This window comes from Morchella sextelata (assembly GCF_020137385.1).
Source record: "Morchella sextelata strain SCLS chromosome Unknown scls_3, whole genome shotgun sequence".
NCBI classification, from domain to species: domain Eukaryota; kingdom Fungi; phylum Ascomycota; class Pezizomycetes; order Pezizales; family Morchellaceae; genus Morchella; species Morchella sextelata.
Window position 1 is genome coordinate 1,867,305 of NW_025408618.1, and position 24,802 is coordinate 1,892,106.

Here is a 24,802-nt window from a genome sequence, read left to right on the forward strand (position 1 = left end):
TGTTACACCACTTTGAGGACTATAGTGGGTCACCATTGATCACTCGGACCAATGCATTTTACCTCGGAGGTTAGATCGAAATATCCCTGATACAGGAATAACAAACCGGCTCGAGTTGATCATACAGAGGTCCTGTTCAGCTCCCTTTTAAAACAAATCTTCCTGCAGCTGATCACTTGATAATGGTCGCTGTTACTACCGGCTGGGGCTGGAGAGCAAAGACCTTTAGACAGGACCCCGGACAAAAGAGCGAGTGGACATAAGGCCTGGCAGGCTAGAGAATAAATGGACTAAAGGATAAAACAGGATCTATTTCCCCGTGATAATCGAGTCACAGCCTCCATAGGCCTTGCAGGTTTGGCTCGCCGCTCGGCGACAGCCATGTGCGTGGTATTCTAGTTAAGCTCCACTGCATGATATTTGATCTATTATAATCTCAAATACTACATACAAGTACCGAAATACGATAAGTGGTTTGGTTTGTGGGAAAGGACGGTGATAGTTGGGTAGACCATGCGGAATCCACAAAGCGATGAAATATCACAAATACAGGATAAACTGTTACACCAAGCCCACGAGCCAATTTTCCAAGCCATGTGATGGAGCAGGCCTGGAACCTCCTATTAAATCTTAATCAACCTAAGGCTCTGAGATTTATGATTCAAACCTTATTTTTATGCGCTTACGGCACTTGGCAGCTGTGTTTCTCGTTTTTGGTGCGGATGCAACCTAAATGGTGAAACATTTCCGAGACTCCCCTTGAGATGGCGTTTGAACGATAAAGAATAATAAGGTTGAGTCTGTGGACCTTCCCTGATTGCTGTTAATAAAAAAGGTCATATGAGAAGCTGTGGCTTTACGCCACATGTGAACCATAATATGGCGGGCGACATAAGTACAAAATGGACTTTCAATACATACCAATCGTTACCAGTATCGATCGAATAATTGCTATTTACCATCGGAATTAAGTCTATAACTAACTGACAACTAACACAGAACCCATGACACGCACTTGTATCCTTAACCAGGCGGTCGATTGATTCTTCGTGATATGTAAATATATGATATTGAGGTCGCACGTATATAAGGCGATAAATATCATAGATACATTGAGAAGGGGTCCCCAAGTTACAATTCTAGGCTCTGCATGCAGCCGACTGATCAACACGGGTCCACCCTGGACCTCCATGGTTCTAATTAAGCGAATATCAAAGATGCTATGTGTACGACGGTCAGAGCCACCACGACTTTCGTTTGATACTTAGCTACGCCAGATAAAGGCTTTTTGTCCTCTAACGCTCTCTTTCTAGTACCTCGCGATGGCGTTTATTGGCTATTTAGAAGGGCACAAATAGAAGTGGCAAAGCTGAAATGTAAACCGCGTTTAATGAACCACTAGTTTAGGCTCGAGTTCTCGATTATAGCTTGAGGCGCTTTTGTGGCTGGCTGAGGCTTACTATCTCATGTATATGTGCCCATGTATATCCACCCTATACCAGGAAGAAAATGACACTGAGAGCCATGCTGTTCATTTTATCATCAGGTGGTATGTACTACCCTTGACAACTAATAACAAGTCTTTCGTGGTCCTGTACGAGCTCAGTAAGCTTAAGAAGCAGATACTGTACCCTGATCCCTGTGACGATTATCCCCAACCATCAAGCTTTTCCAGTTGACTGGTTCCACAAAGCGTTCATGCAACAGAATTCGAACGAAACACCAGGTGACAATAAATCTATATTAATAGAGTTTATAAGATTCCTGCAGCATATAGATGGGAAGTCGGATCTGAATTCGTCTTACTTTGGAGATAAACACCACCTCCAAATTCCAAATTAATCACGACATGTGCGTCTGTTCCATAGGAGCACTTGGCCCTATTAATTTATCACTACGCTGCTTTATTTCTGGTGCTCTCTTCCAAAGCAATCGAGTCAACTAGTTGCATCCCCCCAGTTTCAGAATTTCAATTACCTAGAATTTCGGGGGTGTCCCCGGTAGGTGAATAAAAGTGGCATAATAATTCTAAACCCTATTCGATCACCTGTACAACTGTGTGTTCACGGCTTGTGTGGTGGGTCGTAGGTCTGATAATGATGTCTCTTTGTATGTTCCTCGATGAACATGCTCCTGATCCGAGACATTCAGTCTTGCCTAAAGTAGCAGCACTGTGCCTAAGGCCGGATTCTGAAACATATTCATATATATAAGATCGTGTGGTAGCCGACATATGTGTCTCTGATTTGAAGATTGATCCATCTAAGACATCAAAGCTTGGCATTGTTATATCGGCCACCGGATATAGACTTAGTACAGTATAAGAGGCGTCCAGCGTGAAAAACTGTATCTAGATTGGAATCAATAGGCGATGGATGCTTGAAATTTGTATTTGGTGCCTGATCTATATCCAATTGCACATCCTCGTAGCATATATGCGTTACAGTGAAGTCTCATATAAATGTTGAACCCTATATACTTCGTTATTCTCTACATACAACCTGCATTGATATGACTTGAACCTAGATTATAAACCTGTATATACGAGGTATTTGTTTATTCTTGGGTTGATCTGTATATAGATACCCAATCCGTTCACCACGTCCACCATGAAGTCCTGTCATGTTCAGATACAGAAGTTAATGTGTCCAATGACTGGAGCATCCATATTTGCCTGGTGGGCCGGGGTTCCATAATTCAAGTCATGACCTTATGGTTGCTAGAGAATTGGTAGATAAGGGATGCTGGGAGAAACAACTAGGCAGTACGTGAGATAGTGGCCCCCAATAAAACAACCACATAAATAACAAGAACGAGGAGGCGTATGATTTCCCTTGGAGATTGTCCACAGTACAGATTAGGAAACGCCACAAGACTAGATCAACTATTAGAATAGTCTCGTGAAAGAAATAATGGAAGGAATCCTCCGATCCTAGCCTAAATGAGATTGATATAAAGCCTGCCAAACCCCACCTTATAAATATGACAAAACAGTCACCGGCGTCAGAAAAACCGTCTATTCTAATAAATGAACGTTGTTCATCAGTTAGGTTGAATTCTCTACAGAATTTAATTAGTCTGCCCCATATGCACAACTCTCTACGAATATCCCGAACTCTGATAGGGTTGGGGTTCTTATCATTTCTCATAGCCTTTACACCGTCTCCTGTCTCTGCCGGAGATAGCGACTGGCTCAGTCCACCGGTAATTTTTTTTCACAACCATTCAATACATATTATCGTGAACTAATGAACCCTTTAAGTACAACTATATCTTCCAGTTTGAATTACCTCAGGCGCCCATTGCCAAACCCAAGACGTAGGTCTTCGAGTTTCCCACCAAAGGAGAAAGTAAGCTTATTTTTTTGGCGTAGTTCCTATTACAACAGCACCACAAAAGTTTGGATCGACTTTTATGAAGTAATTATCAAGCCGTTTCAGCAGCAAGTATATCCAAACCTGGGAATAACAAATCTGGTGGGATATAATGGAACCACTCCGGGTCCAACATTCCATATGACAAAGGGGAGAGAAGCACTTATTCGTTTCGTGAATCAATATGATCGACCCTCCGCAATCCATCTTCACGGTTCTTACTCCAGAGCTCCCTTTGATGGGTGGGCCGAGGATACTATAAGACCAACATATTATAAGGTGTGTTAATCAGTCGTTAGAGAGAGATGTGTAACTCTTTGATAAGACCGGCACTAAACCTAATCTGATAGGACTACTATTATCCCAACAACCAATCTGCAAGGACACTCTGGTATCATGACCATGCGGTCCATATCACTGCTGTTAATGCCTACTTTGGCCAGGCTGGATCTTACATCCTTTCAGACCCAGAAGAAGAAGCTAGACTTGGCTTGCCAGCAAATAAATATGATGTCACGCTTGTCCTCCAGTCCAAGGTATACAAATCCAACGGCGAACTACTCTCTCCCGAAAATGAGCGGGAGAGTCTTTATGGAGACGTAATTCATGTGGTGAGACCCGAAAACCCAACGATCGTGAATCCCAAGGACTAACAGAAACAGAACGGTCAACCATGGCCATATCTCAATGTCGAGCCTCGCACTTATCGTTTTAGAATGTTAAATGCAGCTATCAGTAGGACCTTCAGATTGACGATAGTCGTAGACGGCCAGCAAACTGCTATTCCTTTCTTCGTTATAGCATCTGACGGAGGATATCTATCAAAACCCGTCCAAACAAGCCAACTTTTCATCTCTATGGCGGAGAGATGGGAACTTATTGTTGACTTTACTCCTTACGCAGGTAAGAAAATAGTTATCAAAAACGCCCGCGACGTTATGGCGGATGAAGACTATAATGCAACGGATCGTGTGTTGCAATTCCGTGTTGGAATTACGGTTACCAATTCGAGCAACAATGGACCGCTTCCCGCGGAATTGTCAAAGGTCCCCTTCCCTAAGCCAAAGAGTGGCGTAGATAGGAGTTTCAAATTTGAAAGATCGTAAGTGCATAAAGCAGACCGAATGGGATGAACTCTCTTGCTTCCCTTTGCTTACTCTAGGATAGGAGTGGCGAGTGGCGCATAAATGGAGTCCCTTTCGCAAATGTGAACAACCGTATCTTGGCAAGACCTACACGTGGCATGACCGAAGTCTGGGAGTTGGAAAACAGCAGTGGTGGATGGTCTCACCGTGAGTGTTAATACTTGCAGGCTCTTTAGCTGAACAATGCTGACTGGTGTTCTTCTTCAGCGGTCCATATTCATTTAATTGATTTCCAAGTTATCTCCCGTACTGGAGGACGTAATGCTATACAACCCTACGAAGCCGTGGCTCTCAAAGATGTAGTACTGCTTGGGACAAATGAGAAAGTTAGAGTATTGGCTAAATATGCTCCTTGGGATGGCGTTTACATGTTCCACTGTAGGCCATCTTCTTCGATCCACTACATAGTATAATCTGAACTTATCTTGCTGACTTGTTTTAGGTCACAACTTAGTACATGAAGACCACGACATGATGGCAGCTTTCAACGTAACACAGTTGGCTGATTTTGGCTATCCCGAAACCACAAAGTTCATTGACCCCATGGAAGAGAGGTGGAGAGACAAGCTTTACGATGACAAAGCAAAAGATCTCAGGATAGTCGAGAGTGAAACATTGCCATTCTTCTCGTCTCTTGATGCGTATGCCCATGTGGGGCAAATCAATGATGCACTAGATCAGTATTTTTTGACAGTAAGTCGCCCTACACTACTAAAATGGGCAAAAAAGATGATTGATCATGCACGCTGGCAATACTAATTCCACGAAGAGATCTAGCAACATCCCCACATCCTCTACCAAGACTTCCACCAGCACCACCAAGACTTCTACCACCAAGACTTCTACCACCAAGACTTCTACCACCAAGACTTCTACCACCAAGACTTCTACCACCAAGACTTCTACCACCAAGACTTCTACCACCAAGACTTCTACCACCAAGACTTCTACCACCAAGACTTCTACCACCAAGACTTCTACCACCAAGACTTCCACATCCTCCGCCAAGATTTCTACAACAAAGAGCTCTGGTTGAAATGCAAAACGTACCGATGCGCCAACGCACAGATACCCCCTCCCTCCCTGCCCCCAACATATAAAGGGGCGATAATATTGGGCTTGGAAGATACTGTAAATAGTCCTTGTTGTGATACCCAAGAAGTAAATTGCTGCGTGTATACGCAACTTTCTCGGAAAAGCATTGATTATATCATATTCCATGTACATACATGTACGTAATATTAAACAAAGTAAATCAAATCGTCGTCATGAGATATCACTCGGGTAATATCTTAGGTAGGAAATTGAATCACCCTGTCAAAGATAGTCAAAGCGTGTACGCGGGACAGGCAAGAACAACCTTCTAATGGTAACGATCTCTGATTCCCGACTAGTGAAAAGCTACATTAAATTGTGCCCCTGCTTGCAGCATGCATTTTCAAGTACATTTTGCCTACCCCGAGCACATGCTGATCACAGTTGATAGTATCTGTGGCACTGCCAGGGAGTTCTACTTTCCTTGGTTACTTAACTAGGTCGGCTTATATCACGTTTCAGATGGATGAAAGAAGTATCTTTTTCTCATTATCATAAACAAAAAAAACAAAGGTAACACGCCAATTTCCATAGGTCCATTATCCCCATTCCAGTCCCAGTACCATGCCCGTCCCAAACAAGTACCATTAAATAAAATCATGAAGTTACTCAAATCAACTCGTGAATGTCGATCGTTTATACTATAGAGATGGTGCATTAGGGTCCATAAGACACTGGTCAACACGCATAATCTGCTTTCTAGTGGCCTTGGCGTCTTTGATGAATTGCCGAAGCTGGTCGACAGTAGAGATATAACTACGTATGAAGGTTAGAAAACATTCATCGTAAGAATTAAAAGGGATACAAACAGGTAATGCGCAACAAACAAGTTACCACCCTTGGAAAGATCACGCTGGACAGCAAGAGTCTGCTGATTTCCCGGGTCACTGGGTCCATAGATCCAGTCCTCGATATCAACGCTCCAGTTGATGATCTTGGTTCCTGGAACGGTGGCCTCAAGACGCTGGCGGGTAAGGGCACCATCAGTTCCGTAGGGTGCACGGAAGTATCTTTAAAATAGTCAGTAAGAATCAATATCAGAATAAGATAGTTGGACGGTGCTAGAAATCTTACCTGGAATCAACACCAAGATTCCTCTTAACTGCATCATGACTCCTCAAAAACTCATCATCGATGGCACTGACGGAATTGAGACCTTCAAGCTTGGGATGGGTATATGAGTGGAATCCAATCTGATCGATCAACAGTCAGCAATTGGCCCCCCTTATGAAGTCGGTTAGCTCAGAAATAACAAACCTGATGTCCATTGGCGAGTGCACGCTTATATAGATCCCTGAAAGGCAAGCTTGAGTCATCAAGAGAGTTACCGACGACAAAGAACGTAACCTTGATTCCCTCGGAATCAACAATCTTCATCATCTCGTCAGTCAAGCTCGGGATACCATCATCAATGCCGAAAGCAATGCTGTTGGGCCGTGTGCAAGAAAAGTAGAGGGGACCAGTAGGCTTCTTGTCCGGGACATTTCCTGGGGCCGAGTCGACGATTTCAATGAGGGAGAAGGTGGTGGAGGCGCCAGGATTACGGAACGCCTTGAATGCGACACCGAGAGTACGGCCCTTCATGATGTTGAAGTGACTCATGGGGATATATATATCTCCGTCATTATCGTAGTCTTCGGCATTGACGATATCCCAGGTCTCCGGATACGGAGCCCGACTCATATCGCAATCGTTATTATTCTGCATAAGAGCAATGGAAAACTGCTTATCTCCGGAGCATTTAATATGGAGGTACTGGCTGTTAAAACTCCCGAGATCTTGACATGCGTTGTTGAACTGCGAGAAGAAACTATAATCCGTATCGGCTGACTTGATGGTCAAACTGCCACCATTCCATTGACAGGACATTGAGCCATCACAGCCATGCCAGTTTCCAAGCGCGTTTGTGCCGCTGTTCTCGAAACGATCAAGAACCAACTCACCGAAGGCAGTTCCGGCAAAAGCGAGAATCGGAAGAAGTCCTTGAACTAACATGATGGCTACTCTAAAAAGTGCAATTCCCTGGTGCCAGGTACCAAAAGAAAGGGCTTTAAAAGTTGAACGAAAGTCTGCGGCTAAAGGGCCAAAGAAAGATAGAGTGAACAGTCTATCTAGAACAATTGTGGTGAGGGATGGAAGAGCAAAGTAAAGTCCTGAAGGCTTCCAGAGAGCCCTTCATATACCTGTGTAAACTTCGATAGCGAACTAGCCAGCAGTCTGGGTATGCTTAAAGTATATTGCGCCCTGCCCTGCTCTGCACTTTCCGCATGTTCTGCACTTTCCGCAATTGTGCAGAGAGACGCAACGGACGTGGATCAACTTTTCTCTACACTCTGGGGAAGATCAGCATTGGCCGTTCCCTAACCCCATGCACTACGATCGACGGGGATAATAATAGCTCTACAATTCACTCCCATAGGTTGGAAAAATCAAACTTTAGTACGGAAGATTCCCCGTTATATATTTGCCCAGCATTCCTTCGTTTAGACAGCTAATGAAGTATCATCGATCTTACATTGCCTTACTCAACACTCTTTTTCGTCAAAACAAGGCCCCTGACCCTCCTAACTGGGTTGGGATAACCGCAATGTATTTTTCACGCAGAGACAACACAAGCTTGCAGAAAGCCTAGGCCTACAAACAAAGTTGATGGTGGACGAATTCAGCCTCCACATTTCTCAGCTGAGCGAATGAAATTACCTATTTAGGGAGGGTACCTGGGTAGGTATTTGTTGAGAGAAAAGTCTTTTCTCTGGGTAAACCTGATACCAACCTTCAAATTCAGCAAGTACTTATTATGGACTGACATGACAATTTGTGTGTGAGAAGTCATCGGCATTCTCCAGGCACGAGGAACGTCAGGATTTGCTGCCGACCCGTAGAATTCTGATCGTACGTCCCCAATGTCATGCCGTGTAGCTTCAACACCGTCAGCTTGCTTTTCATGGTGCCAAAGCCGACTGTTGTGTAGGAGCCTTCTTTACGTCAGCGGCCGAATTGGGATGTTTATCATGCAGTTTGTCATTAGCGATTGGCTTGATTTCTCCAAGACTTTCTCCAAGACTTTCCCGCCCGCTCACTTTTAGCCCATGGGGCAACACACTGCTTCTGTCGTTTAACCTGCATGTGGGACAAATTCTGAACAGCGAAGGTACTTGGGCTGAGACTGGAACGAACGAGTACCCGTCATTGTATTTGCTTTTCCGAATGTGCTTTTGTCTGCCAGTGGCTGGATTTTACCGAATCCTATTTTATAAACAGATACATACTTTAGTTCCAGTTGCGCTCGCCGGAGACATGAATTTGTCACTGATGCGATGGTGGATGAATACCTACGAGTGATACGCTATGACAGCTACCTTCCTGTTGACACTCAGATACCTGATCTTCCTGCGATGGGGGAACACCAACAATCGCTCAAACCTCCACTTGACAAGAATCTCTTGGCATTATCTCCTATCTAGGCCAGGCGGTACATACATAAAACTTTTCCACGGATGCCTGCTTTCGAACGACTAAATACATGTAGCCAGACCCAAGATCTTGTTTCCGAGATGTGAAATTCCAGAAACCAGAGTTAGTTTGGTGCGACGTTTATGCAAAGCTCAGGGGCCAGATAAACGGTTAGAACAGTACTCGCGCGTTAACTAAGTCCTGGGGAATTTTGTGATGGCGTTGCTACCAAGAATTCTCAGCGTTTAATTAATCCGTTAGTACATTACGTTCCTATAGACCTACATATGAACTTAAAAACATCAGGGGCTGCTTTATGTGTCATGTATTGAGACTCTTGGTATATACATGTATTCTATACATGTTGCTATAATTGCTTCCGCAGCGCTTAATAAGTAATGTTGCTCTATTTAAATATCTTCAAGATGTAAAAAAAGAAGAACAGGAATATGTACCTTATCTGAGCTGTATATTTATAATGAACTCACACCTTTGGTCTGAGGCGCATTCTGTATGATGAATGATGAGGGAAATGCTTTGGCACCATAAGACAGAGATGCAAGTGCAGAGCGGAATGCTGACATGTCGACAGTAGAGGGTTTTAGCTGCACAATTTGGACAGAAACTCATATACAACCAATAGGATGTGCAGGAGTTTCTGTCCAAATTGTGTAGCTAAAACCCTCCCGGGGGGGGGGGGGGGGATTAAAAAGAAATCTTTACTTGCAGTTGTGCACTTTATCGGAGCAACCATTTCAAGAAGTCCCTTGTAGAGATTTAAACGAACCAAACAGAGTAAAAAAGTACCTTACATTCCCGTAAACTTTCTATTCGCCCAAAAAAAAACATGGCGTTCCCTGACAGGTACCTACACACCTATCATGATCATGATTCTTGCATTGTGCAGTTCAATTGAGACGGGATACACCATATCCGCAGGGAGCTCATTCCAAAATGAACGTTGTGATTTGAAGATGAGGAAGTTCAATCAACTGGATGTCCTAAACCAATGGAGAGTGGGTCTATGTTGCGGCTCTTCGGAATTTCCCGATAAAAGAGGTCTTGGGACGGGAACAATGTTTATGCGGGCCGCGTCATAGATAGGCACTCGTTATGACGACAACACCGCGCATGTGCACGGAATAGAGATTCCGAACAGTGGATTTTAATGGATAGAACCGTTGCGATAATCAAGCTCTGACGTCAAAAGTTTGAGATGTTTATAACGGTTGTTGGAAGAGTCTTCAAAGTACCGAGAACTGAAAACACGTACCTACACTCAACTCAAGCCAAAGATGTCCGACTCCAATTTCATACGTTTGACCGTCGCCGTATTACCCTATCCTTATGGAAAGAAGGGTTCAGACTCCTTAGCAGCCAGATTTGCTACAGCGACCCCTGAGAATAACTTCGAGATCGATGAGAATCAGCCGTATGGTGAAGTAAGCATAAATCACTGCTCGTCTGGTGCTCTTTCTCTCATGTATCTCGACATCAATACAATAAAAAACGGTAATACATGATCATGACAATATAAGAAACCGCTAACATTGAATAAAATTGTCCTAGATATGGGTGGGAGATCATCCCAATGGTCCGTCCCGCGCCGTCAAAGACAACAAGCCTCTTGCAGACATAATCGCCTCTAATCCAGAAGAATATCTGACCTCCGCCGTCTATGAAAAATTCAACAAAGACCCCCACCTTCCATTTCTATTCAAGATTCTCTCGTTCCGGAAAGCACTTCCTCTACAAGCCCACCCCGATAAAGGTCTCGCCCAGCAGTTGGTGAAACAGGAGAAGCAAGAAAAGGGCAAGAACGAGCAATTCGTCGATCCTAACCATAAACCTGAGGTTTCGGTTACTGTTTCGGATCTTTTCCAAGGGTTTGTTGGGTTCAGACCTGTCAGCGAAATCAAACTTTTTCTGCAAGAGGTACCCGAGCTACGGGTCGCGTTGGCAAATGAAGATGCTGTCAACGAATTCCTGAAGACTGGGGAAGAAGAAGAAGAGAAGATGAAAGAGCTGTTGAAGACACTGTTCTGGAGTCTTTTCAAGCGAGATAAAGAGACTATTTCGAGGCTCTGTCAAGCTATTATAGGCAGAATGCATCTTTTAGGAGAAGATGTACTGGGCACTCTCGGGAAGCGCCAGAATCTGGGTCCGGTTGTGAAGAAGATGCTTTTGGATTATCCCGAAGATGTAGGAATTTTTGCGGCAATATTCTTCACGAATTTTGTCCGACTGAAAAGGGGAGAGGGAATTGCCATTCCGGCGGATTGTATTCACGCCTATTTGGAGGGCGATGTTATTGAGTGCATGGCGTGGTCTGATAATATGGTACGAATAGGGACTTGAATATTTAAAGAAATGAACTAACCAAGATTCTCAAAATAGATTGCCTGCGGCTTTGGAGAGAACGATGACCCTAAGATATTCACAGACATGCTTCTCTACGAAGCCTCCGCTTCAAAGAAGCTCGAACTCAAGCATCAAACATGGAGTAAATCAACGACCGGTAAAACCGAATTGTACGAAGTTCCTATGCCTGAATTCGATCTGCTCAATATCAAGTTGGAGGAAGACGGTGCAAAAGAGGTGATAAATGAGGGAATCGCAGGACCTAGCGTATTTCTCTGTTTTGACGGTGAAGTTAGTTTGCAGGGCATTGATGGAGATAGCAAAGAAGAGATTCTGAAGGCTGGACAAGTAGTATTTATCAAACCGAACTCTGGCTTTAGTATTAAGGCTGCTGGCAAAAGGGCAGAGATGTGGGCGGCATTTGTGGAGGCTTAGGCCCTCTTGAGATATACCAATACCGATTAGCTTTTGTTGTCTCATTATCTCTTTGCGACTATATAGTAATAAATACAGAAATATTGCCCTAGGTTGAACGATAGTTATGTACGTTTTTAAGTCATTCTTCGGTCTGTTTTTGAGGGTTGTGATATCAATGGCTCACCAAACAAAGTTGCAAACCATTCATTTGTCACGCGAAATCGCCCCAAAAAGTGGTTGGCTCGACCACCCGGTGTTAGAACTGTGTCTATATATTATCATGCCACCTGAAGTTCGGCAATTATAAAAACCGGGAATAGACGAAGGGTGCTAAAATCCGCTACCCGATAGAAAATCCGAGTGATAATACGTGACCCAATTTGCCATGAGTCGAGGTTTATATGCTTTTCACCATTTACTTTATGAAGGTAGTAAATTCACTCTTATATCTGGTATAACTCACCGAGAACGCTGATGGGAGCTTTATATACATATCATATCATTGAAGGCGAGGGGAGAATCCCGAAAGCGTACATACATAACTACATTAGTACGTACTTGTAGTAGCTATAGGCTCTTCACAATCTGAGGGTTATACCTGATACTGTAGTTCTTTAAGGGTTACTCGAGATAAGACTAATCCGTAACCATATATCGATGGGAATAACTTCAATTCTCTTCGGAACGTAGTTGGGAGAAATGAGAATAATGTAGTCAAGTAATGATTTCTGTTACGAGAGATGTCAATTTTCATTATCGAGGTATATTATTGCAATCGTTACAGGAAAGTAAAGATTTCTTAGGAGTGAAAGAATGCGAGTTGCGAGTCGACCTGAACATGAAGAGTGATCAAGCCTTCGCGAATTCGGTCTCCTATAGCTACTTAGTCTACAGTGTAACTAAATTTATTGGAGAAAATCGCATCCTCTTTAAGCATTTGGCTGCCCGTATTTTTTAATAAAAAAAGATTTTGATTTAAATTCAATTAGATGTATATGCTGCTGTTCCAATTGATTAGTTATATGTTAGTGATTTGGGAGGATTTCTCATAGCGGGAAGTCTTTAAAATCTCGTGAGACTTCGTGAGACAACTGGAAAGGAACATTAGGCCGCCCTCGCCGCGTACTGCTCGCTGGGTGATTGAAACGGCCTTTGAGCGCCAAGGTGTCTTAAACGGGACCGTCACGGGAGGTCTCACGGGGTCTCGAAATGTCTTAGTATCGCTCCGCTGCCAGTCTTGGCATAGTGAGAACAAATCATGAGTTGGGTCCTCATGGTGTTGATGTCGTGTAGTACTCTAGAGGCTATCATGCTACGAGACCAACTATTAGTGCTTAAAGGTAAATAGGTATCATAGGAATGGTACGTGAGGCTTCCCTCTACTAATTAATAAATCTGTAGCCAACATAGATCATATATAGCTACATGTATGTATTGACTATTCATGTTGTGACGCTTCTTCTAGAGATATCGGCCATTGATGTGTTATTGAAGACATCTCTGGATCCCCGTTACACCTTCATGTCTAACTCTTTTGCCGCCTACCTACATGTACTCACTCTCCTTTGGAAGCTGTCGGACAAGGGTTTGCCAACCTGCAAAGTTTAAATAATTCAAAAGACCTCAGAATGATTAAAATCCATATGTGTGTAGATTAGGTAAATATATCTATTTGGAGGCACAAGGTTAAGTGTTGTACTCTAGAGCAAACCAGCTGTCTCGTGCCCAGCCAAAAGCCGCTTGGCGCCAAGGTTTGTACCACACAGCTTCTCTTCTTCGGGTGCACACCGGACTATTGACCAATCAGAAGAAGGCTGGGCACGAGACAGACGTTTAATATCAAGCACAAAGTAGGGCAATGATTCTCTTTTCTGACAAATTAGGCAATGAAGCTAAATGCACTACTTCGGATTTTGTATGACATGCCTACTCGTAGCTTCATAGCGTTTCCGAACACGACCAATATTGCATGACATACAAAAAGGTGGATTTGGCGCTTTTTTGTATGGTATGCAATATTAGTCGTGTTCGGAAACGTCATGAAGCTACGAGTACATGATAGAGTCGGCAGTTTTCCTCATGGTGTTCCCTTCTTTCTAATCGTCGTTGAATAAGATGGCTGGTTGGCTGGTGCAATTAGTGGGTAGTCAAGGCTAAAGAAATATGATTAGCTGAATACAGTACCGTTGAGGGGTTTTCCCGACCTCGTTTCTGTGCGGGAACGGGATCGTGAAGATCATGGTGGGATTGCATCGTGCAAAATGAAGCTGAAGTTAAGAGCCAAGCTGCGCAAGGAATTGCGGGGTTATTTGTGACGTGTTTACTTGTGGATAAGCTTTTATTGGCCACGAAATCTTATCTCAACCTCTGCGAGTACCTGCCGGGTCGTTCTGTCTTGCAAAGCGGGGCAGCTGTGTAACTATTCGCTTTCTCCCACGGGACATGCTCACGGCAGCACAGCCCAGGCAATGTAGTTACACTTTAATCGGGGCGTTTCTAGTGGCCGTATTGATAGTTATCGATAAGTCGAAATTTTGCGCGTTTCGTTTATGACCGCGGTTTTGCAATTTTTTGATGATCTTCACGTAATCCCCTCTAAATGGACTCAATCGATACTACTTTTATTTGTTCCATTGATTAATCGTGATATGCAGCTCTCCACGTGTCTACGGGCTTAGACACCACCAATTTACATAACTTAATGGTCCTACGGTGCTGTAGTTTTCTATAGCGCCAAATTTATATCGTTTCATGTGATCTAGATTATACGCCTTGGTACGTAGAACTGTATCTAGCTGATAGCTGGTGAGAATGCCATGAGGGCTAGAGTTTCAGACATCTCCAAGAGGAAAAGCTTCACTCCATCCTAGCACTTCTCAAAGAATTTACAGGGTTGGAAGTGCCAGCAATCTGAAATGATGATTTCATGCATAGTGGGGTTAATAGCGGGGTCAAGTTACTCCTAAGTAACATTACTGGACAGTGTCCTTCCTTACAGCCATATCGTTTTCAGAAGAGAAGTAGTCAATGAAACAAACCTATCGGAACGATTTAAAGTATCTGCAGTCTGTGTTGACATACAGTAGTATTACACGTTAGAAACCTAAGCTTCATGCATGTTTGAATACACCAGTTTCTATACTCTAGAAACGGACATTTTTGGTCAATCACGGATAAATCTCCAATTGTAGAGGTGTAGTGAGAACATATCATGCGCAGTGTCTAGTTGGATTTGATACCCCGACTTTCGAAATATAAGTCTGCCATGGACGCCGACTCCACCAGGTAGAAAGTCAATTCTTCACTGATCAAACCTACCTTACATTCTCCGTGCGAAACAATAGAAGAAACAGCCAAAATGTCTACCGTCGACGAAACCGAGACCCCCCAAGTCGTCACTGACGTCCCAACAACACCAATGTCCAAGGTCGAACAACAATTTGCTGCTGTATCCCTACAAAATACAGGCAGTGAGATGACTACAGAGCAGTGCAAAGAGAGACTTCAAGACCAAGTCAAGGTCAAGAAACTTGAGGCGTTCTACCCCGAAATCCCGAATGAGCTCGCCGAAAAGGCTGCTAAGATGGTCAACGAGCTGAGGGCTAAGGGATGTTCGAGGGAAATGGCAAATCAGTTTGGTATCATGACTCTTTATGATCTTGCTATTCTTATTGGTTTGTATCCTCCCCCAAAGCCGGCCAACTAGGCGCCAGGTTTCTGATTGTTATGATAGATGACTCCGACTCTATGAAGTACGAGGAGAATGGTGAGCGTATCAAGACTCTGCAGAAGACCCTCGACAACATTGCGAATGTCTACGGCCTTGCAAGAGACCAGGGTATCATCACAGTTAGGTTCTTGAACGCACCTCAAGGAAAGAAGAACGTCACCGTCAAGACTGTCAAGAGCGTCCTCAAAAACCACAACTACGGGGGTGTTACCAGAATAGGTACCGAGTTGAAGAAGAAGATCCTTGATAGGTTTGTCAACAAGGATATGGCAAAGCCTTTGCTTATTATGATCATCACTGATGGAGCGGTAAGACCCCGAATTGTTTTGGAAACCTGTCTAGGAAGAATTTCTACTGATGTGATTGGCTGTTTGTCTCCTATAGCCCGAGGGTGAAGCCACCGGACTTCTGGAAACTGTCATTATCAACTGTATCTCAAGCCTGTCAAAGGATGGCGCCAAGGGACCACAATCTGTCGCGTTCCAGTTTTCTCGTGTTGGAAACGACACCGGTGCCCAGAAACTGATTCAGGACCTTGATGACCATCCTTCAGTAGGACAATACATTGATTGCCTGCCAAGTACGTAACCCTGGCCTTGATATTCATACAATCTACTATCACTAACATCTTGAACAGTGAACAACAGACTCGAGGACATCAAGGACAAAGAGAAGAAGTGGATTTTGTTGTCAAAGCTTCTTCTTGGAGCTATTTCACCATACGTAAGTCACCCCGCTTATATATATATATATATATGTATACATTTGACTGATTTTATCTCGCATAGTGGGATTCAACGGAAGAAATCGAAAACACAAAACAAGACATCGAAGGAACGAAGGACGACGCGAGTGATGTGGAGGACGAGCCTGACAGCACGCCTCCCTCGGATCTTGAGGACGAGGAAGATGACGAGTAGTTGTGGCTTTTCGACCTTAACCCGACTGCACCGGCTAGCTTGCAGTGGCAAGCTAACTGAACTATCGTTCTTTCTAGTTTTGGCATCCTTCTTTAAGATTTTTTTGTATATATTATTTTGGTTCAATTCAGTCATTCTTACAATTCATGCGCCGAAAACGATATGCGGACTGTGCTCGCCTGACAAAGCTCATGTTTTCCATGTTTGACAGGCAGACTTACATAATATTTGAGTGGCATTTTAATTGCCAAGGGATGGACAAGTGATATAATATGTTTGCTTCATATAACACGAGCACGTCGTATGTACTCACAACTGGCGAAAACTGCCCTAGATGTGGGCCAGCTTCAAATTTGCACAAGTACCATCTTCGTGAATTACATTATTTATATAGCTATCATAATCATGACTTCATCAAGGGTATAAAAAAAACGAAAGAAAATTGTGTGTCGACTCGAGCTAAACTCAGCTGTCCAGTGTCTGATTAGATCTAGATCGCACCGTTCTGCCCACTTTTGCGATGCTGCTGTGGCCGCATCCTTTTCTTCATGAGTATTTTTAAAAGATAGTTTCTCAGCTTCAACCGCAACATCATAAGCCTTTTCATAAAAGAATCAGTGAGGCCGTTTTTGTGGGCGATGACTGCTAGAGTTGCAACTATGAAAACGGCAGCGATTGGTCCAGGCAATCTCAAGAACTTGGACTGTGTCCTGGCTACGGTTTTAGCAGCATCTAGTGTGACGTACTATGTCTCCCAAACATACTAATCAATACTCTATTGCGCTATCTTGCAGATTATTAACTGTCTTGGAAACTTACCGAAGTAAAAAATCCCAACGGAAAAAATAACGTTGAAATAAGCGCAAGTGTTGACATGGTGGTGTTTTGTCGCGCGATCGCAGTCTGAGTTCCTCTTACTGCCAAGGATCCCGACAACTACATAACGTTATTAAACAATATCCTGTTTTTGATGCGTTAGATCTGGAAGAAACCTACGGATTTTACATCCTTGGTCAAGGCATCAAGTGTCTTAGAAAATCTATATCGATCTTTAATAACAAAGCTTAGGCTTCGCTCGGCTGCACGGACTTGTTCTTTTTGATCCGACATAATTGGTATTTGTAAGTTGGCTCCCTGAGGCCGCCTGCTTGCCAAACCAATGCTAAGGCGAAAGATTTCTCGTAGATCTTTGAGAATCTGTATTTGAGATTGAACCACGCTACTGATGGTACTGATTTGGATTACAACTTTTTCGACTGCTCTGGCTAGGTCCTTGGAATTTTTAGCGAACTGTTTTGCTTCGAAATTTGCTCTATGGTAGCTAGAGACATCTTCTCTGTTTTCGTCATCACTCACATCCATATCTTTGTTAATAAGTGATTGATAACAGAATTCCTGTAAAATTTATGTATCAATGGTCATATTTCAAAGAAAATTATTGGAGAACTAACTAGCTCAGAAACCTTGGCACGGTAGGTATCAAGGACTATGTTTTCTGAACGTTCTAGAGTATTCGATATTGTATGTACCAGTGCGTTAAACGCTCCAATTTTCTCCTGGTGTGGGTATAGTGGTGGCTGTGGGTATAAGTCTGAGAGTTGATCATCTGCAGACTTGAAAATTCCTATGGTATCTGTTTCCGTGTGAAAGATTGTTAGAAGTTGACGCTCCCCCAATGCAAAAAGTAGTAGTGGTAAGTACAAACAATTATCAATGACCATAAACCACGCCTGATGAATAAGAACATCCTGATCGATATAACGCTCTTCCCTCAGATCATAGTTTATTCTCTCCTGTCTTTTAGACTCTTTCTCGGCGCCTGGACTTAGAAATCTATATTCTGCCAAGCTCAGGCTCTCCCGCCGCCACGATTCTCGCCCCTTCACCGGGCGATACTCTGTCAGATACGAGGGCGCATTGCCCGGAGAAAGACTGGCTTCGCGTAAGAACTTCATTTCAGGAAGTTTTCCGAAATATGGCATAGCAGTAAGAAGTGTAAGATAATCATTATCACTTTCGTCGCTAGTTGCGCGCAATGAGATGCCTGTCTTAAAACCAGGAATTTGTTTGTTGAAACGCAAATTCCTTGACCTCAGGACAGTTTGTGGGTCAACCTCAGTGAAGTTATAGCGATTTGTGTGGCTCTGCATTGCTTCCAAGAAATCCTTTGAAGGCGGGAATTAGCTTTTCTTTTCTTTCTGGGCGGCAATGGCTATGAATGGGGCGTCATACTGTAGCATAAAAGCAAGCAGGGAACTCTCTATAATTTCGCGGTTCAACTTTGAGTTTCCGACTCGTGTGAGGTTCCAACCCAGGACAGGAGAACACTTACATGATCTTTAGCTCCGATAACTCTCGGATGCCAGATGGGAAAAGCTCGTATTCCATTTGTGGGGGCGAGGTTTCCGAAACTTTCTCGTATAGATACTGCAACGGGATGACCTCGTAACCGTCCCCCTTCGCTTTAGCAGCCTGAACCAGGCACCTCCTTCTTAGCTCTTCTGATTGTTTCCTGTTGTTCCTCTCGATTTCCTCTCTCTTGGCCGTATTATCAGAGGAGTAGTCGTCATCATCCTCTATGTCCTCAACGTCTTCAAGATCTATATCGTCTGCTTGTATAACGTTGAACTTATAAAACATGACCTGGACCTCTCCATATCTACGGCCATGGTTTTTTGGTTGCAAATAAGTATCCCGTATAAGGCATGCTGCCTCATCGATTATCATTGGGCGCTTGATTTCCTCTTCCGTTGTAATGGTGTACTCGTCAGTCCTGTAATTAGGTGGCGATTCATCATATGGGTCTGAATGAGGGGCGCCCTAAGTTAGCTTTTTGTGATCGCGTAATCTGGATGTTTGTTTACACTGACTCTGCAGGTCGAGGATTGGTCTTATATACTCATCCATGCTCCTGCGACCTTTTGTTGCCCTTGCTATTGAACTCTCCAAGGGCTCTCTTGATATCATCGATGAATTCATGGTTTCCGCTGTTGTTTTGGTTGTGTAAGAGTATGCTGATGCTTCTGGCCGGTTCACATGGGTTTTGGTCAAGGTTACGGTTGCCATAGTATGGTTGGTTGATCAGAAAAAAAGGTTTGGTGTTTAACCGACGTCAAGAAAACAGTTTATCAATCTGCAATTTCCCCATGCGCGGACGAGCCCGTGAGATATATTCTGGGCCGCCAAGATATATTCTCACCCCTCTGCATGCATGATCCTCCACTCAATACACATCCGATCGGATAGCCATTGAGCGCGCGGTGTGCGTGCCGCTGATCTCCTACCAAAGGGCGTTTAGGTGGTCATTTTATTCCATGCTGGTTTGAGACAGATTCCTCGCGAAATGTTCTTACGTCTGCGCTGGCTACCCGGGAAGATACTGGAGAACCCAGCAAGTTATCTTCTGCGGTGCTCACAGACTTTGGCATCATTGGAGTTTATTTCAGAACACGTCCCAGGCCCTGTAGCGACAACCGAGACACTCACGACATAGGTTACGGATCGTGCTCTATCACCTCGAAGACTCTACAAACAGTACATGTACCTACATGTATCTACATTCATAGAGTGAGCAAAGTAAAACTACATGTAGATCAGCTGTACTGACACAGCTGTACCAGGATTTACTATCCAATGTAAGCCTAGGAGATTCCTTTGTAAAACTTGCGTAGGTGTCGCAACCTATCTGTACAGCTGTTCCTTAGGGATTGAACTCTTTTGTTTCGTCTGTGAGTATTCGTACTCCAACTTGTGCATACCGTGTCGGGAGAGACAAATTGGGATGTTTTGATAGATTGAAGAGAATTGGACAACTCAGACAGCGTTGCTTACATTTGATTCGCAGAATACCCATATATCAGCATCAGGTACCCGTACCTTCAGCGCAAAACAATTAGGCAATAAATCAGGAAAGTTGCCGGTATCTGCTTGGATATAAATGTAGTATTACCTGGGCATGTGCAATTACCTGTAAGTGCCATATGTGTAGCTCTAATATTGCTATTGAAAAACAATTGGAATGTTGAGGACAATAATCGGGAGATGTTGACACATGCGCAGGCTGTCTTTAACTTGCCGATTGGTGATTAGACATTTTGTCGAGGCGCGAAAGATCAAACCCTATAGTAGCCTCTCATTACCTGGCCCGACTTGCAAAGAAAGGAGACGACTACTCTACGTTAGTTTTACAAGGTTTGGAATAAGGGATCTCCATAGAATTGGGATTGGATGCTTCTTAGCTGCCCACCAAATGTAGATATATATGTGTGTACCGGCCTACATGTTTACTCTCTAATAGTCAAAACTGCGCGTACGCATGCCAATATCTCGATACCCAGGGATCTAGGATCTTAAATACTATAATTTGAGCCTGGATGGTGTATTCACGGAGCCCTAGATGACAGCAGTAGATCGAAAAATGTCTCGGGTCCCGGTATCCGGAGATGAAGAAGATAGTCGAGCTACCTTTGTTAAGGACCCGCACGCGTACGAGTGGCGTAGTATAGTAGTAAAGTAATTAAGAACACGCCTCCTATCCGGTACTCCAAATTAACTCCCGCAATAGATACATGTATGACTATACTACCCCTTTCAAAATTGCCAGATGTACTCAGTTTATCATGAGAAAACTTTGTTTTAGGTGTGACGTTTTTTGATTCAGCTCTAGATCTCGGGATATACGTGTCAACTACATACGAATTAAAGAGCGACTACCTTTATTGCACACAAATCATCACCACGACTAGCCTCACGAAACGCCTCAAGAAACAAAGACACCTCCGTGTCTTAATTACCCTTGTCAGAACTGGTCTGAGTGTAAATCAGTGAGCGGTATATGTATTGACGGAAAGATATATATAGGTGTACAAAGTAGGTATTTGAATACCATCTGGCCTGGGTGATAATCCATGACGAAAGCTTGAAACAACTAGAAACAATTAAACATAAGCAACGTAACTTATTGCAAATATGAAATTCATGGAGCCTTTGATCAAGCCTAACGAGTACGAGTTTCGTCGTTTGAATGATTTGTATCCTTGCGTTTAAGGGATTTAATTTCGCCTACTGACTAGAGAGGGTAAATTCTGTTAAAATTTGCGTTGCATGCAAATGAACGTCATATCGTAACAACTTCTTAGGTCTCATAGTTTCTGCATGCAGGTCAGGTGTATTATATAAAAAGTATGGATGTAATATAGGGGGATCTTGCCATTTTCCGATTGCCCGTAATTTGTACGTACACACCCGCCCATGAAGTACTGGAAGAATAGGATGTCAGAATTCACATCTTCAAGTTCAGTAGATATCAGTAGGGTTTTGGGTACCAATAAAAGGAGAGGTAAAAAGCCCCACGCGGGGGTCGAACCCGCAACCTTGAGATTAAGAGTCTCACGCTCTACCGATTGAGCTAGCGAGGCTTACAGCGAGAATTCTCAAAGTTATTATAAAACGTTATTTCAACTACTAGGCAGAATTAGCCGCTGCCAAGACTTCCGAGGCACCTACCTGTGGCAGTATGAGATTTACTTATGGTATCCTTTATACTGTGGGATTCAAAGTAGGAGTCCGGACGGAATTTCCGTATGCAAGATCGACTTTGCCGGATCGATCCATTTCTGTACTGACTAGTGTTTGAAGAACAGTAACTAATAATATTACTCTTACCCGCTTAGTAGTATTAAGTGCTACCAAGCCTATAAGCGGATTACTGTCCTACACTAAGCTGTTCGTCGATATCGCGGTGAAGCTGCGTCCCTGTTGACGATCACGCAAACATTACTGTTACGTTACATACTAGCATTTGCAGGTCCCTGTTAATTTCCGTATCTGATAGCGTCGATTGTCAGCTGCAGATTTGTACACTAAGTTTCATTCTTCATGGGGACCGGGAGGGTGCACTCTATAAATACATATATATTTATATTGCGGGGCCACGTACAGAGTGATCGGTGCAACATCAATTGTACATATGTGACTAGAAATACTCCGGCTGATAGGAAATACAGTATACTAACCTTTCCCTCTAGCTCTCCTGGGTGTGTAATGGCGTAAATATAAAAATCAGGGGCAAAGCCACATTATTAAGTCTGCGCCTTTAAAAAACAAAAACAAAAAAACGGCATCTTCAGGTTCATTACTTACCTTGACTGTAAATTCTTTCGGGCCGTGGGATTTGATATACATATACCTACTACATGTACTTTCACGTCTTTTGGTATGGCCCTAAAATTGCACTTAGCCTCATATCTCAAGATCCCAGTCCAAGGTCCTTCAAGATGATATCGCAGGGGACTAGGGTCTACGATATATATAACGCGCTCTTCATCGCCTTAACTTCGTCGATATCCCAAGTGACACTTGATCGAAATTTGGCAAATTTCTGGCTGTGATATCCCGGAAACGCTTTCACCCATACCTAGCTGCGGCATTCCGGATCCCGTTCGTATATAGAACCAGCCTGTCGCCCAGAGGAATAAACAGCCCGACGCCGTTGTTGCAACTGTAGCTACAGATATTTACTACAGGTTGACATAGGAACCTTTGAAGATAAATAGACAGGACAAATGTTAGGGAAAACGCGAAGGAAAACAGAACTCCTAAAGGAAATTGAAGACGCAACCGTGATTGATCAAGTGGTCGGAGCTGATGATCTCGAGAATAATGGGGAATATATGACTGACAAGTAAGTTTTCTCTTTTTAAAACGGGTGCACTAGCTTTTAGAAAGGACAGAACGAAGCGCGCTAAATAAATGTTTCTTCCAAGGAACCAGAGTGAAACAAGCTCTCTTGATCCTGAGGTAAAGCAATACAGATATGAGAACGGCCGAAGGTATCTATATAAACCACATGCACAGAAAAAGTTTATAAAAATAGGAGTTAACCATACGCGAGGTGTTTTAGATACCATGCCTATAGCGAGGGACTGTACTGGGCTCCTAACGATGACAAGCAGAATGAGCAGCTCGATATATTGTGATTGATCTCATCTCTCCCCCCAACCATGGTACTTTGACAAACTCATTCGAACATATACATATATTTAGTCATCATGTTTACACTCTCGTCCTTGATGGAGCTCTATATTTGGCACCTATCGGCGAGAATCCAGAACGAGTCCTTGACCTTGGAACTGGTACTGGGATCTGGGCGATCGACATTGCGGACAAGTTTCCGAATACGAGAGTCATTGGAAATGACCTTTCACCGATACAGCCTACATGGTAAATAAACCTCAAAAAAGAAAAGGAAAAAAAAGAAAAAAAACCACCAGCGACCAAATTTAAGAAATGTATTTGTACTTACTATGTTGAAAGGGTGCCTTCAAATTGTTCCTTTGAAATCGATGATTTCACAAAGCCATGGGAACATGTCTTGAATTCATTCGATTTCATTCACGGGCGAGCTCTACACGGATCAGTTTTCAGTTGGACCTGTTTGTATAAAGAAGCATATGCTGCTCTTAAACCTGGTGGATGGTTCGAATCCGTCGAGACTACAATTGGGTTTTATATTGATGACGACGAGGGCCAACCTACTGCTATTGGTTCCAGCACTTCTATATCACAGTGGTGTAGGCTAGGAATTGAAGCTTCAGAAAGAGCAGGAAGACCATTTGATATTACAGATAAGTTAAAGGGATGGATGGAAGACGCCCTTTTTATCAATGTGGAGGAAAATATTTTTAAGGTCCCCATCGGTTCATGGCCAAAGGATCACAAAATGAAGAACATCGGGAGATATAATTTACTCAATCTCCTAGAAGCTCTAGGTATGAAGCCCCCCCCCCCCCCCCCCTTTTTTTTCTTTTTCTTTTTTTTCTTAAAAAAAAAGAATCCCTAAAGATCATCAGTGATATTAGCTAATTTTATCTGATGAGGAAAGAGGGATTTACTTTGGCGCTTTTCACGCGTTTCCTTGACGTGAGTATAATGCTGATAGGCCTATATTGGTTCGTAAAAGGTTGAATTGGCTAATGTATATTTGTGATAGTGGACCGCAGACGAGGTCTATGTTCTTCTTGCTGGTGTTCGCTCCGAGTTACGGTCTAAGGATAGCAATTTTTACTTCAAAATGTTGTACCCAAACGATGAGTGTTCGAATTATTACTGACTCCATCTATGTATGCTAGGTACGTTGTTTACGGACAGCGGCCGTTCGAATAGAAACCATAGGGGATAGATTAAGATGCTAAAGACCCAATATTGCTGGCCCTATAGCTAGTACCGAAATAACGAAGTGAAAACAACGATTGTATAGCTATAGATTCCCATATCCCTTTCTAGACCCAGAACGATCCCGAGTATTCG

At 43.3% G+C, this 24,802-nt stretch overlaps 6 protein-coding genes across 6 annotated transcripts; 4 read left to right on the forward strand and 2 right to left on the reverse strand.

Annotated features, from left to right (window-relative positions):
• Positions 1-3,087: 3,087 nt before the first annotated feature.
• Positions 3,088-5,555, forward strand: H6S33_009317 (uncharacterized protein; the record flags this gene model as incomplete). Its single annotated transcript, XM_044840699.1, has 9 exons — positions 3,088-3,204; positions 3,263-3,318; positions 3,374-3,653; positions 3,725-3,985; positions 4,037-4,476; positions 4,542-4,666; positions 4,727-4,897; positions 4,962-5,212; positions 5,289-5,555. 9 exons carry the CDS (start codon positions 3,088-3,090, stop codon positions 5,553-5,555), a joined length of 1,968 nt encoding a protein of 655 aa, XP_044698132.1.
• Positions 5,556-6,255: 700 nt separating this feature from the next.
• On the reverse strand, positions 6,256-7,609 carry H6S33_009318 (uncharacterized protein; the record flags this gene model as incomplete). Its single annotated transcript, XM_044840700.1, has 4 exons — positions 6,256-6,370; positions 6,424-6,624; positions 6,689-6,807; positions 6,872-7,609. 4 exons carry the CDS (start codon positions 7,607-7,609, stop codon positions 6,256-6,258), a joined length of 1,173 nt encoding a protein of 390 aa, XP_044698133.1.
• Positions 7,610-10,362: 2,753 nt separating this feature from the next.
• H6S33_009319 (uncharacterized protein) lies at positions 10,363-11,863 on the forward strand (the record flags this gene model as incomplete). Its single annotated transcript, XM_044840701.1, has 3 exons — positions 10,363-10,509; positions 10,637-11,407; positions 11,465-11,863. The coding sequence occupies 3 exons, from the start codon at positions 10,363-10,365 to the stop codon at positions 11,861-11,863; spliced, it is 1,317 nt and encodes a 438-aa protein (XP_044698134.1).
• A 3,340-nt stretch (positions 11,864-15,203) lies between these two features.
• On the forward strand, positions 15,204-16,495 carry H6S33_009320 (uncharacterized protein; the record flags this gene model as incomplete). The annotated part of the gene is made up of 5 exons (XM_044840702.1): positions 15,204-15,519; positions 15,579-15,883; positions 15,960-16,155; positions 16,213-16,298; positions 16,364-16,495. The coding sequence occupies 5 exons, from the start codon at positions 15,204-15,206 to the stop codon at positions 16,493-16,495; spliced, it is 1,035 nt and encodes a 344-aa protein (XP_044698135.1).
• Positions 16,496-16,985: 490 nt separating this feature from the next.
• H6S33_009321 (uncharacterized protein) lies at positions 16,986-19,561 on the reverse strand (the record flags this gene model as incomplete). The annotated part of the gene is made up of 8 exons (XM_044840703.1): positions 16,986-17,240; positions 17,315-17,431; positions 17,492-17,890; positions 17,947-18,128; positions 18,201-18,660; positions 18,728-18,755; positions 18,828-19,299; positions 19,366-19,561. The coding sequence occupies 8 exons, from the start codon at positions 19,559-19,561 to the stop codon at positions 16,986-16,988; spliced, it is 2,109 nt and encodes a 702-aa protein (XP_044698136.1).
• Positions 19,562-23,259: 3,698 nt separating this feature from the next.
• On the forward strand, positions 23,260-24,658 carry H6S33_009322 (uncharacterized protein; the record flags this gene model as incomplete). The annotated part of the gene is made up of 7 exons (XM_044840704.1): positions 23,260-23,325; positions 23,397-23,468; positions 23,540-23,716; positions 23,810-24,264; positions 24,378-24,415; positions 24,486-24,568; positions 24,625-24,658. Coding segments are annotated over 7 exons (925 nt in total), but the record flags the coding sequence as incomplete, so codon positions are not given.
• Positions 24,659-24,802: the final 144 nt, after the last annotated feature.